At 53.1% G+C, this 14,448-nt stretch overlaps 1 protein-coding gene across 1 annotated transcript in view; it reads right to left on the bottom strand.

Annotated features, from left to right (window-relative positions):
* Positions 1-14,448, bottom strand: part of rasgrf1 (Ras protein specific guanine nucleotide releasing factor 1) — a 124,178-nt gene that overhangs the window by 16,858 nt on the left and 92,872 nt on the right. Inside the window, exons 11-17 of the mRNA XM_070859340.1 lie at positions 13,841-13,904; positions 12,459-12,589; positions 10,388-10,470; positions 8,049-8,297; positions 5,625-5,989; positions 3,313-3,426; positions 552-722 (exon numbers count right to left, since the gene is read on the bottom strand). Of these exons, the coding sequence (XP_070715441.1) occupies positions 552-722; positions 3,313-3,426; positions 5,625-5,989; positions 8,049-8,297; positions 10,388-10,470; positions 12,459-12,589; positions 13,841-13,904 (1,177 nt within the window). The remainder of the gene's footprint in view (positions 1-551; positions 723-3,312; positions 3,427-5,624; positions 5,990-8,048; positions 8,298-10,387; positions 10,471-12,458; positions 12,590-13,840; positions 13,905-14,448) is intronic.

A 14,448-nucleotide genomic window follows, 5' to 3' on the forward strand; every position in this document is an offset into this window, starting at 1 on the left:
CGGTAGTTTCATGGTCACCATTAATGACCCTAGCTTTTTATTCCAGATTTATTTAATTAACTGAATTTAAATTCCCCGGCTGCCGCAGTGGGATTTGAACTCACGTCTCTGGATCGTTAGTCCAGGGCTCGGGATTACTTGTCCCGTAACATAACCACTATGTACCGTACCCGGAGGAGGCATTGATTAATCTGTGGAACCTTACGGGATGTATTCCAGAGCTTGTTTCCTTCATTCCCGCCTGTTTTGTAAATTGAAAAGACGATCGCTTGTACATTGAGCCACCACAACACGGGCTGCGATTAACCGCCGCGGCACAGACCAGAGACCGCCATTCTCAGGGCCCCGTCCCGCGCCGCTGATATCGGTGAGCGAGAATTATCATGGGTGAAAATCCGACACGCGTGTGCTGACGGTGTGAGGCCAGGGACACGCGTATGCCGATGGTGCGTGTGCCGATGGCGCGTGGCCAGGGACATGCGTGTACCGACGGTATGTGTGCCGACAGTGTGGGGCCAGGGACATGCGTGTACCGATGGTGCGAGGCCTACCTGCGCTGGCCAGAGACATGCGGCGGAACTTCTCCTTGGTGGGTGTGCCCTCATTGGCCCCCGCAGTGGCGATGGCAAATGCCGAGGTTGCCGAGAGCCCGCTGCGGTTACTGTCCATCTCCCGGCTGGAGGTGACCACCACCCCGTTATTGTAGGAGAACAAGGAGAATTCTGTGGGGTCACAGCACATCCTTTAGCAATCCCAATTCCACAACAAGTTTACAGACATTATTTCCAAATACGCCTCAGCTTATAGAGACTGGACCAATCGGTGCACAATATTGATCTCCATGGTTCTCTAAATCATAGAGAGACCATCATTCTCTATAAAGTGACTATTTTCTATATTAGTGACTATCTTTCCTGATATACAACAACAACATGTATTTATATAGCACCGTAAATGTAGTAAAACATCCCAAGGCGCTTCACAGGAGTGTTATAAAACAAAACAAATACATTTGACACCGAGCCGCATAAGGAGAAATTAGGGCTGATGACCAAAAGCTTGGTCAAAGAGGTAGGTTTTAAGGAACGTCTTAAAGAGAGGTAGAGAGGCGGACAGGTTTGGGGAGGGAATTTGAGAGCTTGGGGGCCAGGCAACAGAAGGCACAGCCGCCAATAGTTGAGCGATTATAATCAGGGATGCTCAAGGGGGCAGAATTTGAGGAGCGCAGACATCTCGGGGGGGGTTGTGGGGCTGGAGGGGGTTACAGAGATAGGGAGGGGTGCAGGGGCTGGAGGGGGTTACAGAGATAGGGAGGGGTGTAGGGGCTGGAGTGGCTTACAGATATAGGGAGGGGTGTAGGGGCTGGAGGAGGTTACAGAGATGGGGAGGGGTGTAGGGACTGGAGAAGGTTACAGAGATAGGGAGGGGTGTAGGGGTCAGAGGGGGCTACAGAGATGAGGGGTGTAGGGGCTGGAGGAGGTTACAGAGATAGGGAGGGGTGTAGGGGGTTATAGAGATAGGGAAGGGGTGAGGGCTGGTGAGGGTTACAGAGATAAGGAGTGGTGTAGGGGCTGGAGGAGGTTACAGAGATAGGGAGGGGTGAGTGGGCTGGAGGGGGTTACAGACATAGGGAGGGGTGTAGGGGGTTACAGAGATAGGGAGGGGTGTAGGGGCTGGAGGGGGGTACAGAGATAGGGAGGGGTGTAGGGGCTGGAGGAGGTTACAGACATAGGGAGGGGTGTAGGGGGTTACAGAGATAGGGAGGGGTGTAGGGGCTGGAGGAGGTTACAGATATAGGGAGGGGTGAGTGGGCTGGAGGGGGTTACAGAGATAGGGAGTGATGTAGAGGCTGGAGGGGGTTACAGAGATAGGGAGGGGTGTAGGGGCTGGAGGGGTTTACAGAGATAGGGAGGGGTGTAGGGGCTGGAGGGGGTTATAGAGATAGGGAGGGGTGTAGGGGCTGGAGGGGGTTACAGAGATAAGGAGGGGTGTAGGGGCTGTAGAAGGTTACAGGGATAGGGAAGGGTGTAGGGGCTGGAGGAGGTTACAGAGATAGGGAGTGATGTAGTGGCTGGAGGGGGTTACAGAGATAGGGAGGGGTGTAGGGGCTGGAGGGGTTACAGAGATAGGGAGGGGTGTAGGGGCTGGAGGTGGTTACAGAGATAGTGAGGGGTGTAGGGGCTGGAGGGGGTTACAGAGATAGGGAGGGGTGTAGGGGCTGGACGGGGTTACAGAGATAGGGAGGGGTGTAGGTGCTGGAGGAGGTTATAGACATAGGGAGGGGTGAATGGGCTTGAGGGGGTTACAGAGATAGGGAGTGATGTAGAGGCTGGAGGGGGTTACAGAGATAGGGAGGGGTGTACGGGCTGGAGGGGGTTACAGAGATAGGGAGGGGTGTAGGGGCTGGAGGGGGTTACAGAGATAGGGAGGGGTGTAGGGGCTGGAGGGGGTTACAGAAATAAGGAGGGGTGTAGGGGCTGTAGAAGGTTACAGGGATAGGGAGGAGTGTAGGGGCTGGAAGAGGTTACAGAGATAGGGAGTGATGTAGTGGCTGGAGGGGGTTACAGAGATAGGGAGGGGTGTAGGGGCTGGAGGTGGTTACAGAGATAGGGAGTGGTGTAGGGGCTGGAGGGGGTTTAGAGAGATAGGGAGGGGTGTAGAGGCTGAAGGGGGTTAGAGAGAGAGGGAGGGGTGTAGGTTTGGAGGGGGGTACAGAGATAGGGAGTGATGTAGAGGCTGGAGGGGGTTACAGAGATAGGGAGGGGTGTAGGGGGAGGGGGATACAGAGATCGGGAGGGTTGTGGGGCTGGAGGAGGTTACAGAGATAGGGAGTGATGTAGAGGCTGGAGGGGGTTACAGAGATAGGGAGGGTTGTAGGGGCTGGAGGGGGTTACAGAGATAGGGAGGGTTGTGGTGCTGGAGGAGGTTACAGAGATAGGGAGGTTTGTGGGGCTGGAGGGGGGTACAGAGATAGGGAGGGGTGTAGGGGGAGGGGGATACAGAGATCGGGAGGGTTGTAGGGGAGGGGGGTACAGAGATAGGGAGTGATGTAGAGGCTGGAGGGGGTTACAGAGATAGGGAGGGGTGTAGAGGCTGGAGGGGGTTACAGAGATAGGGAGGGATGTAGGGGAGGGGGGTACAGAGATAGGGAGTGATGTAGAGGCTGGAGGGGGTTACAGAGATAGGGAGGGGTGTAGGGGGAGGGGGATACAGAGATAGGGAGGTTTGTGGGGCTGGAGGAGGTTACAGAGATAGGGAGGGGTGTAGGGGCTGGAGGGGGTTACAGAGATAGGGAGGGTCCTGGTTCCTTACCTGAAGAGTTTTTGCCTTTCAGTTGTTTTGGTGTTGTTGGCGATGTTTCTGCCTCGGCCTCATCGCTGAGTGCCTGCTCGGTCTCCGAATCCTCTCGGACCGTTTTCCCTGCACCTAGTCGCAACAGGAGATTAATCAGGTGATGGGGGTGCAATGCTGTCTGTCCCTTTCAGCACTTTGGCCTGGAGTCCCACGCAATCCTTGGGAACAAAGGACCCCTCTTTCAAACTGGGAGCCGCGCTGGAATCATTGTCCTCTCAAAGCCCCTGAAGGGCCAGGCTCCAAAGGGTGACTTTGGATGCGATGAGTTTATTGGAAATCACTGTTGGGATGAGAAGCTGGGGAACGTTATCATTTGCAGCACCTGCTGCCCAATAGCTTAAAGATAACGGGCTGGAGATTGTCAACCTTGAGCTAATTGTTAACCAGCGCTGAGATGTAAACTGAATGGGCCGTGGTTCGGGTGCTAAGCAGCAACCTCAGCCTCCAATATGGCGGGCAGGACCTGCGCTCACTACGAGCTGCAAGTGCCACATTGGTAACGGCCAGAAAACATCCGAGATAGCTCCAGGAGGTCTCGGCGTGCAGCGGAGACACAGAGATACTGAAAGCCTGTGAAGCGATTGCTGTCTACGCCCAAGGGGCTGAAATGTTCACTCGGATAGCACACGGAAGAATTTCAGATGAGCTCATTAATCATCCGTGCGCTGGTATTGCGCGAGATCCTTTCAGGCCTCAAACCTCCTCCTGCCCACACTCTGGACCCACCGATCTCCACCCTCCCCCACGTTTCCCGCCATTCCTCGCGATCCCCATCGTTCCCCGCCATTTCTTGCGATCCCCATCATTCCCCACGTTCCCCGCCATTCCTCGCAATCCCCATCGTTCCCCGCCATTCCTCGCGATCCCCGCCGTTCCCGTGGCTGATGTCACTCCACGTCAATGCTCGGCCACGAGAATGGACTTGTCAATAAATTGATTTATTAAATATATATGAGATGAACTACGAGGAGTACTTGCTGTCATTGACATCACCAGACAGATACTGTCACCCAATGTTCTCCCTAGTTTTGTATGTTGGGTGCGTGGCCCCTTTAAGGGGCTGTGGGGCCCATTCATGGTTGTGGTGATCTGGGAAGCTCACCTTTGGGAAGGCAGGTCCTGGGCAGTGCGGCCACAGGGCAGGAGGGAGGGAGGTTGCTGGGACCTTTCAATGGCCGTGAGCCTGTGAGCCAGATTACTAGGGAATATTTGGCAAAGGCAGGACTATCCCAGGTAACCGGGGACGTTGGCCATTCAACGGCAAATAACTGGCCACGTAATCACATACAGCCGCACGTGATTATTTCCCATCACCCGATCACTGTACATCAGGCACATGGGAGCTCCACCATCTCCAGATTCCCCTCCGAGTCTCACACCATCCAAAGCTGGAAGTATATCGGCCGTTCCTTCATCGTCGCTGGGTCACAATCCTGGAACTCCCTCCCTAACAGCACCGTGGGAGTACCTTCACCACACGGACTGCAGCGGTTCAAGGGGGCGGCTCACCACCACCTTCGCAAGGGGCAATTAGGGATGGGCAATAAATGCTGGCCTTGCCCACATCCCCAGAATCCTGACTTAAAAAATTTTTTATTTATTGGTTCTTGGGATGTGGGCAAGGCCGGCATTTATTGCCCATCCCTAATTGCCCGCGAGAAGGAGGTGGTGATCCGCCTCAAACAACTGAGTGCCTCGCTGGGCCATTTCAGAGGGCAATTAAGAGTCAACCACATTGCTGTGGGTCTGGAGTCACATATCAGCCAGACCGGGTAAGGGCGGCAGATTTCCTTCCCTGAAGGACAGTAGTGAACCAGCTGGGTTTTTACGACAATCCGATAGTTTCATGGTCACCATTACTGACACTAATTTTAAATTCCAGATTTAACTTTTTTTTTTAAATTAACTGAATTAAAATTCCCCCGGCTGCCATGGTGGGATTTAAACTCATGTCTCCAGATTACCAGTCCGGGCCTCGGGATTACACACGGTGTATCACTGTCCCCTTACCGGACCTGTGCTCATCGACACACTATCTGCCTCGTCGTCGAGAGCATGCAGAAAGCAAGCGCAGGCAGCGGAAGGAGTGTGCGGCAAACCAGACTCCCCACCCACCCTTTCCTCCAACCACTGTCTGTCCCACCTGTGACAGAGACTGTAATTCCAGTATTGGACTGTTCAGCCACTTGAGAACTCACTTTTGGAGTGGAAGCAAGTCTTCCTCGATTCCGAGGGACTGCCTAAAGCTACGTTAACGTGGAAATACTCACTTCCTTTGTTGGGACCAGCATCGTCGGGTTTCTCCGATTCCGGCTCATCAGAGAGTTTGTTGGAGTAGGTGCTGGACACGTACAGCTTGTTGATATCGAAGGTGGTCTTGCTGAAGGGGGATGGGGAGGAGTACATGCTTGCATAGCCGTTGGATGAGCAGGTCATGGTGGCAAGGTCCAGGGTTTTGCCCCCGGTGATGATGGGAATGTTCAGCGAGAGCTTCCTCCTGCGGATTGGCGACGATGACTTGGAAATGGATAGCGGGGGAGGGGAGGAAAACTTCCTGCTGGCCCGAGGGGATTTCGGGGGCTCCCTGTACAGGAGCTTGTTGTTTTGACTGCTTGCAAGAAACAGTTCAAGTGACCTACATTCAAGAGGAAATCAAATATTAATATGATTGCAGAAGTACCATTGCTCCATGTTATTGAAATGAAATTTCACGATTGGGTTACACTGTGAAATTAAACCCACTTTGCTTAGAGGGAGAGTTTCATAAAAACATAAGAAATAGGAGCAGGAGTTGGCCATTCGGCCCCTCGAGCCTGCTCTGATGTTCAATGAGATCATGGCTGATCTTCGACCTCAACTCCACTTTCCTGCCCGATCCCCATATACTTGGATTCCCTTAGAGTCCAAGAAGTTATCGATCTCAGCCTTAAATATATTCAACCACTGAGCCTCCACAGCCCTCTGGGGCAGAGAATTCCAAAGATTCACCACCCTCTGAGTGAAGAAATTTCTCCTCATCTCCGTCCTAAATGGCCGACCCCTTATTCTGAGACTGTGACCCCTGGCTCTAGACTCACCAGCCCGGGGGAAACATCCTCCCTGCATCGACCCTGTCAAGCCCCCTCAGAATCTTATATGTTTCAATGCGATCACCTCTCCTTCTTCTAAACTCCAGAGAGTATAGGCCCAATCTACTCAATCTCTCCTGATAGGACAGCCCTCTCATCCCAGGGATCAGTCTGATGAAACTTCGTTGTACAGCCTCCAAGGCAAGTATATCCTTCCTTAAATAAGGAGACCAAGGCCTAGAAATTCGGGTCATTTGCACCTCCCGTTAACGCCCCCGGGGAGGCGCCAATGGGGCACAAACAACTTTGCACCCTGGCCTGGCGCCACGAACGCCTCCCGCTAAATTCACCTGCAGTTTACCGGTGGCGGTAACCCATAGCACACACTGCGCCGGCAATGCTGACGTCATCACCGTGCACAGCGTCTCGTTAGCGCCCCAGATCCTACATTGGGCATCGCCCCCTGAAGCTGTGCGGGGTGCTGACAGCGACAAGTTCAGGGGGCGCGGACCCAGCGGGCGGTCGGTCACGGGGCGATGGTTAAAGGGGCGGTGCGCTGCCGTTAAAAATAAATTCCCCGATTTCTTTTTCTGTTGTGGCCCATCGGGCTGTTGGCATGACAACCCCGCTCCCCGGTGGAAGAGGAAATTGCCTCCTACGCGGCCCAGAAAGGAAGTGGTGATCTTTATTTAGCGGGGCGATACTTCCCCCTTTGCACTAAAGACCAACAGGCCACTCGCCTTCCTGATTGCTTGCTGTAGCTGCACGCTGACTCTCTGTTTCCCGAACTGGCAAACCCAGATCTCTCTCAACATCAACATTTCATAGTTTCTCACCACTTAAAAAACATTCTGTTTTTCGAGCATTACCCCATTCACCAGCATTGCTCGTCTACAAGCCCAATATTGGGCCGGGCCGGGCCCGGGCCTCTCGTTCCACAGCATCTTGAACACCTGACATTGGGCACCAATGAACTTTCACCCCGCTGTGTCCAACAGCGTGAGGAATTAAATTCATCAATAATCAAATCACTGGAGTTCACCCGATTTATACGGTCGGACAATAGTGGTCGCAGGCGATAGGGGAGTAGCAAGGTCCCGGCCGATATCTCGGAGGGTCACTCCGCTCCCTCACACTCTCGGGCCCACTATCTGCATCCCATCACTCACCGTGAAACGGTTCGAAATCGGAGAAACGTGACAGAATCCTCCAGCGTCACGTTACTCTCTGTACCTGGCAATGACGCTGGGCGATATTATCACCCGCATCTTTTACATCAGGTTCTGCAGCGTGCCGATTTAACAGAAATATTGGCAAATGTCCCATTAAAAGAAGAATTCGATGATTTCATTAGTGATATTGAACTGGAGAAATCTTCATGAATGTATTGGTGTCATTGCACACAGTGACCAGAGTAATCCTTACCACACACACACTCACTCACACACACACTCACATACACAGACACACCCCCACATTCACACACAGAAACACACACACACACTCACCCCCCTCCCCCACACACACACTCTCTCTCTCTCTCTCTCTCTCTCACACACACGCACACACACACACTGGCCCTTACTGTGACCCAGGAACAGGGATAGACCCACAGATGGACATCACCTTGCGGGTATTGCGCTGATTGGCTTCCTGTAGATGGTGATGAGTTTGTCGAGCACGACATCGTCCCTGGTGAAGACCCGGTAGGAGTGCAGGAAGGTGTTGAGGAAGTCGATACTCAAGAAGCGCAGGTCAGTCAGGCGTTCCAACAGACGCTCCACACTTGCATAGCGAATCTGCAGAACTTTGCAGGAATTGAGGGTCTTGCTGAACCGTATATCGACATCGTCGCAGTACAGGCTGGTGTCCGACCTGCTCATCACAACAAGAACAACGTCAGCTCGGGTCCAGGGACAGGGCAGGGGCATCTGTAGAGTTTATGGAGAGGTTGTTCCTGTAAAGCAATCGTCTGGTATGGGGCTAGATAGGGGCAAGGGTATTAAGGGTTACAGAACTAAGGGGGGGGGTAACCGGAGTTCAGACACAGATTGCCATGATCCGATTGAATGGCAGTACAGAGAATTGGATAAATATTTGGAAGAGGAAACAATTGCCGGGATCTGGGGAAAGAGCGGGAGGAGGGGGACTACCTGGGTCGCTCTTCAAAAGAGCCGGCACAGACTTGATGGGCCGAATGGCCTCCTTCCGTGTTGTACTATTCTGTGTGATCTACGGGGCCCAGAAGAGACGAGGGCCCAGGGGCAGCACGGTATGTGCGATATGTGTGCGCACTAGGTCCGTGCAGCAGAGCAGGTCTCCAGTCATCCTGGTTAACCCTTGCCACTGGACCAAGGCCTAGCTCTGTCAAGCCCATGTGGTGGCTGATGTACAACGGCCACCACATGTTAAAAAATCCACACACAGGCATCTTCCACCCCCTCAATTGGAGTTCATGACTGGAACATCGAGCCCTTCATTGAAACATCTGTGAACTCATGTGGAAGCAAGTCATCCTCGTTCGAGGGAGCGCCTCTGATGATGATGACTTTGCTATGATTCTATAACAGGCTCAAGGGGCTGAATGGCCTCCTCCTGTTCCTATGTGTTATGTTAATATTGAAGATGTGGGCACTGGGTGGTCAAATTATCTACCTTTAAATTCTGGATCTTGGGCCCCGGGTGTGAACTCGCAGAGGGACGTTGGTGGTGTGGCAAGTCACAATTCAATCTGCTGCCACACCCTTTCAGGCAGTGCATTCCCGATCACAACAACTCTGAGTGTAAGCGCGTGAATCATTGGGTTTGACAAGGGCAGCTCCTCCCATCTTGGTTTCTGCAATGGTGATGTCATCTTCTCTCCGTTCTCCAAAGTCTGTCGTTGCCTCCAATAACGTCCAGCGCCCAGGTCTGTATAACCCGGTCCCACCTCGGCCACAGTATGATTACCCTGGGAGCCAGGCCGGGGAGGAGAGGGAGATCCCTAACTGTGGCATGGGGAGATAGCGATTCACGCGCTTACACCCAGCCAGTTGTTGTGATCGGGAACGCGCTGCCTGAAAGGGCGGTGGGAGCAGATTCAATGGTAACTTTCAAAAGGGGAATCTGATAAATACTGGAAGGGGAAAAGGTATGCCGGGGGAGTGGGGACTGATTGGATAGCTCTACCAAAGAGATGGGCCGAATGGCCTCCTTGTGTGCTGTAGGACTCTATGATCGAAGGCTGGGATTGGTGGATCCCTGTCAGCTCACGGCAGCAGCAGACTTGCCTGGCACAAAACCATCTCACTCGCCGACCGGGAATGCTCGACCCTAGGGGCGGCGAGGAACGGTTATCCAGGATGATGCAGGAGAAGGTACGTCCCCTAGCGTATCCCATAGAGACTGAGCCGTTCTCCACTGGGCTTGACAGAGGGAGCTCGTGGGCCGTACGGAGAGTTTATTGGGACGGATTATGGGCTAGGATTTTGGTGTATGTGCGTGTCCCGTTAGCGACCCTGGGGGTGCAAATGCCTCACCGCCGGGCGTGATGCCAGCAATGACTCCCGCCATGTTGGGCGGGGGTTCAGCGGCAGTGCTGCACCCCGATCTCCTGCGCCCAGAGGTCATGACCTCATCGCCGCGCGCATTGCCCCGGCCCTGAAATTGGCTTCCGCCCCCTGCAACCGCGGAGTGCGATGACACCACCGATCGCGTGGCCCGCCCCCCACCCCTCGGTGTGGAGTCGGCAGCGTGGGGGAAGGCCCCCGGCACAGACCACTGCGTACCCCCATTAACGCCCCAGCAAGCTCCGCCCCCGGCGCTACGTCTCGCGCCTCCTGGATGCTGCCGCCTCTCCCAAACGGGGCGATGGTGAATTTTACCCCTCTGTGTTTATCCCACGGGAGGGCGGCGCTGTACGATTGCCTGTGTTTTAGCGAGGTGATCGACGCGGCCTGGGGAATGTGACAGCAATGTGCACTTACTTAATCATCTGAGGAACCGTGACTTTAGAGTTTTCTTCAAATGCATTCATCATCAGACCATTACATCGAATGTTATCTATGCACTGGAGAGAGTAAAATTTCAGTAAATCGTGCAGGAAGGTCACAGAATTGAAATTACTGTCAGCAATGTATCATTGGAGCAACAACAACAACTTGCATTTATATAGTGTCTTTAACGTAGTACAATGTCCCAAGGCGCTTTACAGGAGCGATTATCAGACAAAAACTGACACCGAGCCACATTAAGGAGATATTAGGACAAGCGGCCAAAAGTTGGGTCAAAGAGGTCGGTTTTAAGGAGCGTCTTAAAGGAGGAGAGAGAGAGACGGAGAGGTTTAGGGAGGGAGTTCCAGAGCTTGGGGCCGAGGCAACAGAAGGCACAGCCACCAATGGTGGAGCGATTATAATCAGGGATGCTCAAGAGGGCAGAATTAGAGGAGCGCAGACATCTTGGGGGGTTGTGAGGCTGGAGGCGATTAGAGATAGGGAGGGGCTGAATGGCCTACTCCTGTTCCTATGTACCAACATCTATGCACACAAACCAAATTCTTCTTTAATGCCAGTTATTTTATTTTAAATGGGCTAAAATCTTCAACACTGCAGCCCTACACCCAGGTTTCTCTATTAAAAATTGGGAGTAAATATTCCTGTTTTCTTTTATCTTTGTTACTGCGGTGCAGCATTGAGGGAGGGCGACATTGCCAGGGGTGCACCTTTCCGAAAGACGTTAAAAAAAGTTGAGTGGATGGAAAGGATCCAGCGACACTACTCCAGGAGAGAGGGACTCCTTGTCCAACACGTTCCTCAACCAGCGCCAGTGAACCGACTGTCCATCTCATTAACCCTCTGTGTGAGCATCAGCCGCCATGTTGGTTTATTATTCACTCTCGCGGTGTGGGCATTGCTCACCACCCGTCACCCTGATCCCATGTGATGAAAGGTCCCGGGGCAGCAGTCAAGCACAGTGAGACCGGGAACTGGATAAATACTTGAAAAGGAAACATTTGCTGGGTGAAGAGTAGGGGGGAGTGGGACTAATTGGATAGCTCTTTCAAAGAAAGAAAGACTTGGATTTATATAGCGCCTTTCACATCTCAAATGCTTTACAGCCAATGAAGAACTTTTAGGAATCGCAGCAGCCAATTTACACACAGCAAGCTCCCACACACAGCAATATGATAATGACCAGATAATCTTGTTTAGTGATGTTGATTGAGGGATAAATATTGGCCCCAGGACACCGGGGAGAACTCCCCTGCTCTTCTTCCAAATAGTTGCTGTGGGATCTTTTATATCCACGTGTGAGAAGGGGCCTCGGTTTAACGTCTCATCTGAAAGACAGCACCTCCGACAGTGCAGTGCTCCCTCAGCACTGCCCCTCCGATAGTGCGGTGCTCCCTCAGCACTGTCCCTCCGACAGTGCAGTGCTCCCTCAGCACTGCCCCTCCGACAGTGCAGTGCTCCCTCAGCACTGCCCCTCCGACAGTGCAGTGCTCCCTCAGCACTGCCCCTCCGACAGTGCAGTGCTCCCTCAGCACTGCCCCTCCGACAGTGCAGTGCTCCCTCAGCACTGCCCCTCCGACAGTGCAGTGCTCCCTCAGCACTGCCCCTCCGACAGTGCAGTGCTCCCTCAGCACTGCCCCTCCGACAGTGCAGTGCTCCCTCAGCACTGCCCCTCCGACAGTGCAGTGCTCCCTCAGCACTTCCCCTCCGACAGTGCAGTGCTCCCTCAGCACTGCCCCTCCGACAGTGCAGTGCTCCCTCAGTACTTCCCCTCCGACAGTGCAGTGCTCCCTCAGCACTGCCCCTCCGACAGTGCAGTGCTCCCTCAGTACTTCCCCTCCGACAGTGCAGTGCTCCCTCAGCACTGCACTGAAGTGTCAGTCTAGAATTTTGTGCTCAGGTTTCTGGAGTGGGACTTGAACCCACAACCCCTGACTCCGAGGCGAGGATGCTGCCCACTGAGCCACGGCTAGCACTGATCCGGCACAGGCACGATGGGCGGACAGGCCTCCTCCTGTGCGCTCCAACACAATGAGGATTCACTGACCTGGCTGATGTCGCTGGTCCACGCAGCTTTCTCCTGGCGGGACGAGGCCACCAGGATCACGGTGAACGACGGCGAGTCTTTCGGCTCCACCACGATCTTGAAGTCGAGGTGTTCCATGTCCTGTCCGCGAGCTGACATATTCAAAAAAGAGAGAAGCTTTAGCACAGGGCTGGCACCAGACTGGCCCTTTCACTTTCTCCTCTTCCCCTTCTCAAAGTCACGCCCCCCCCCCCCGCCCCCAGTCACAACCCCTCCCCCTGCACCCAGTCATCCCTTCCTGGGGGAAGATGGGGCTGCTGCCCCTGGGCTGCTCAGATCCTGACTGTTCCCTCGCCCCCTCTCAGGAACTCGCCACCTTTAATTGGTTTCCCATCTCTCCCTCCCCAAGCAACTGCCATCAGAAATGGATTATTCATTCTTGGTGAATGTAATGTATTTGCTTCATGGGTCCTTTGCTTAAGAATTCACAGCAACACATTGCTATTGAGAACTAGTTGGTTTATTAGCAAAAGGTTTAACAATCACACTACACATTACTGGTTCATCCACCTGGCTCACAACCACCTGCCCCATCGTGGATGCCCCGAACCCAACTGGCTGGGTTTTTATTGAGCCTTGTGAACATCACATGACTGACTAAGCCACTCCCAACTCAACAGCTCCACAAACCTGTGAGCATAATCACAGTGCATACATTGCAGGGAAGTTTTCTGCTCATCGAGATGGGAAAATCTGGGATTTCAAGATAAGGAACTCAGGATTTGCCGAGGGGAAGCGATGGCTGTTTGGCAATGAGCTGGGAGTCAGTGCAGCGACTGATGGGATCTCCCCTAACGGGGTTTGACCGTGAGTGTTTAAGCTCACTCGCTCATCAATTTTGTTTCATCCATTCACGGGATGTGGGCGTCGCTGACAAGGGCGGCATTTATTGCCCATCCCTAATTGCCCCTTGAGAAGGTGGTGGTGAGCCGTCTTCTTGAACCGCTGCAGTCCGTGTGGTGAAGGTGCTCCCACAGTGCTGTTAGGGAGGGAGTTCCAGGATTTTGACCCAGCCACGATGAAGGAACAACGATATATCACAGAAGAAGCTGCATTAAAGAGCTGCTAATGCATGGGAACACCACCACCTCCCAGCTCCCCTCCAGGTCACACACCGTCATGTCTGCGGAATATATCGGCTGTCCCTTCATCGTTGCCGGCCTTGCCAGCGATGCCGACATCCCGTCAATGAATAAATTTTAAAACTGTATGTCCTGGATTGAACGAACACCTCACACACTCACACACTCTCGCACGCACACACTCTCACACACACATACAGACTGACACACACACACAGACTGACACACACACGTGTAACTATCTGAACACTGTCCACGTACACTCCTCCTCTGTGACCTCTGGGTCCTCCATCAAGGTGCAGTCAATGAGTGACAGTACTCCATTCTGCGGGGCAATAACAAACACATTATAAGGGAACCATAGTTTTATTTAAACAATGATTACGCCGCTTCTCACACCCGAGTTAGTCTCTCACACCCAGCTGCCTCATTGGTGAAATGGGCAGACACGTGGCCGATGAAATCTAACACCGAAAAGTGGAGTGATACATTTCGGTTGGAAGAATGGAGAGAGGCACTATAAATGAAATGGTGCAATTTTACAGTGGGTGCAGGGTAGAAACAGAGGGACAAGGAACATAGGAACAGGAGGAGGCCACTCGGCCCCTCGAGCCTATTCCGCCATTCAATGAGATCACGGCTGATCTACGACCTAATTCCATATACCTGTCTTTGCCCCATATCCCTCAATACCTTTGGTTAACAAAAATATAGCAATCTCAGATTTAAAAATGAATAATTGATCGAACATCAATTGCCGTTTGTGGAAGAGAGTTCCAAACTCCTACCACTCTGTGTGTGTGTACACGTGTTTCCTAACTTCACTCCTGAAAGGTCTGACTCTAATGTTTAGCCTTTGGCCCCTAGTC

This window comes from Pristiophorus japonicus, chromosome 17 (genome assembly GCF_044704955.1).
Source record: "Pristiophorus japonicus isolate sPriJap1 chromosome 17, sPriJap1.hap1, whole genome shotgun sequence".
Classification (NCBI taxonomy): Eukaryota; Metazoa; Chordata; class Chondrichthyes; family Pristiophoridae; genus Pristiophorus; species Pristiophorus japonicus.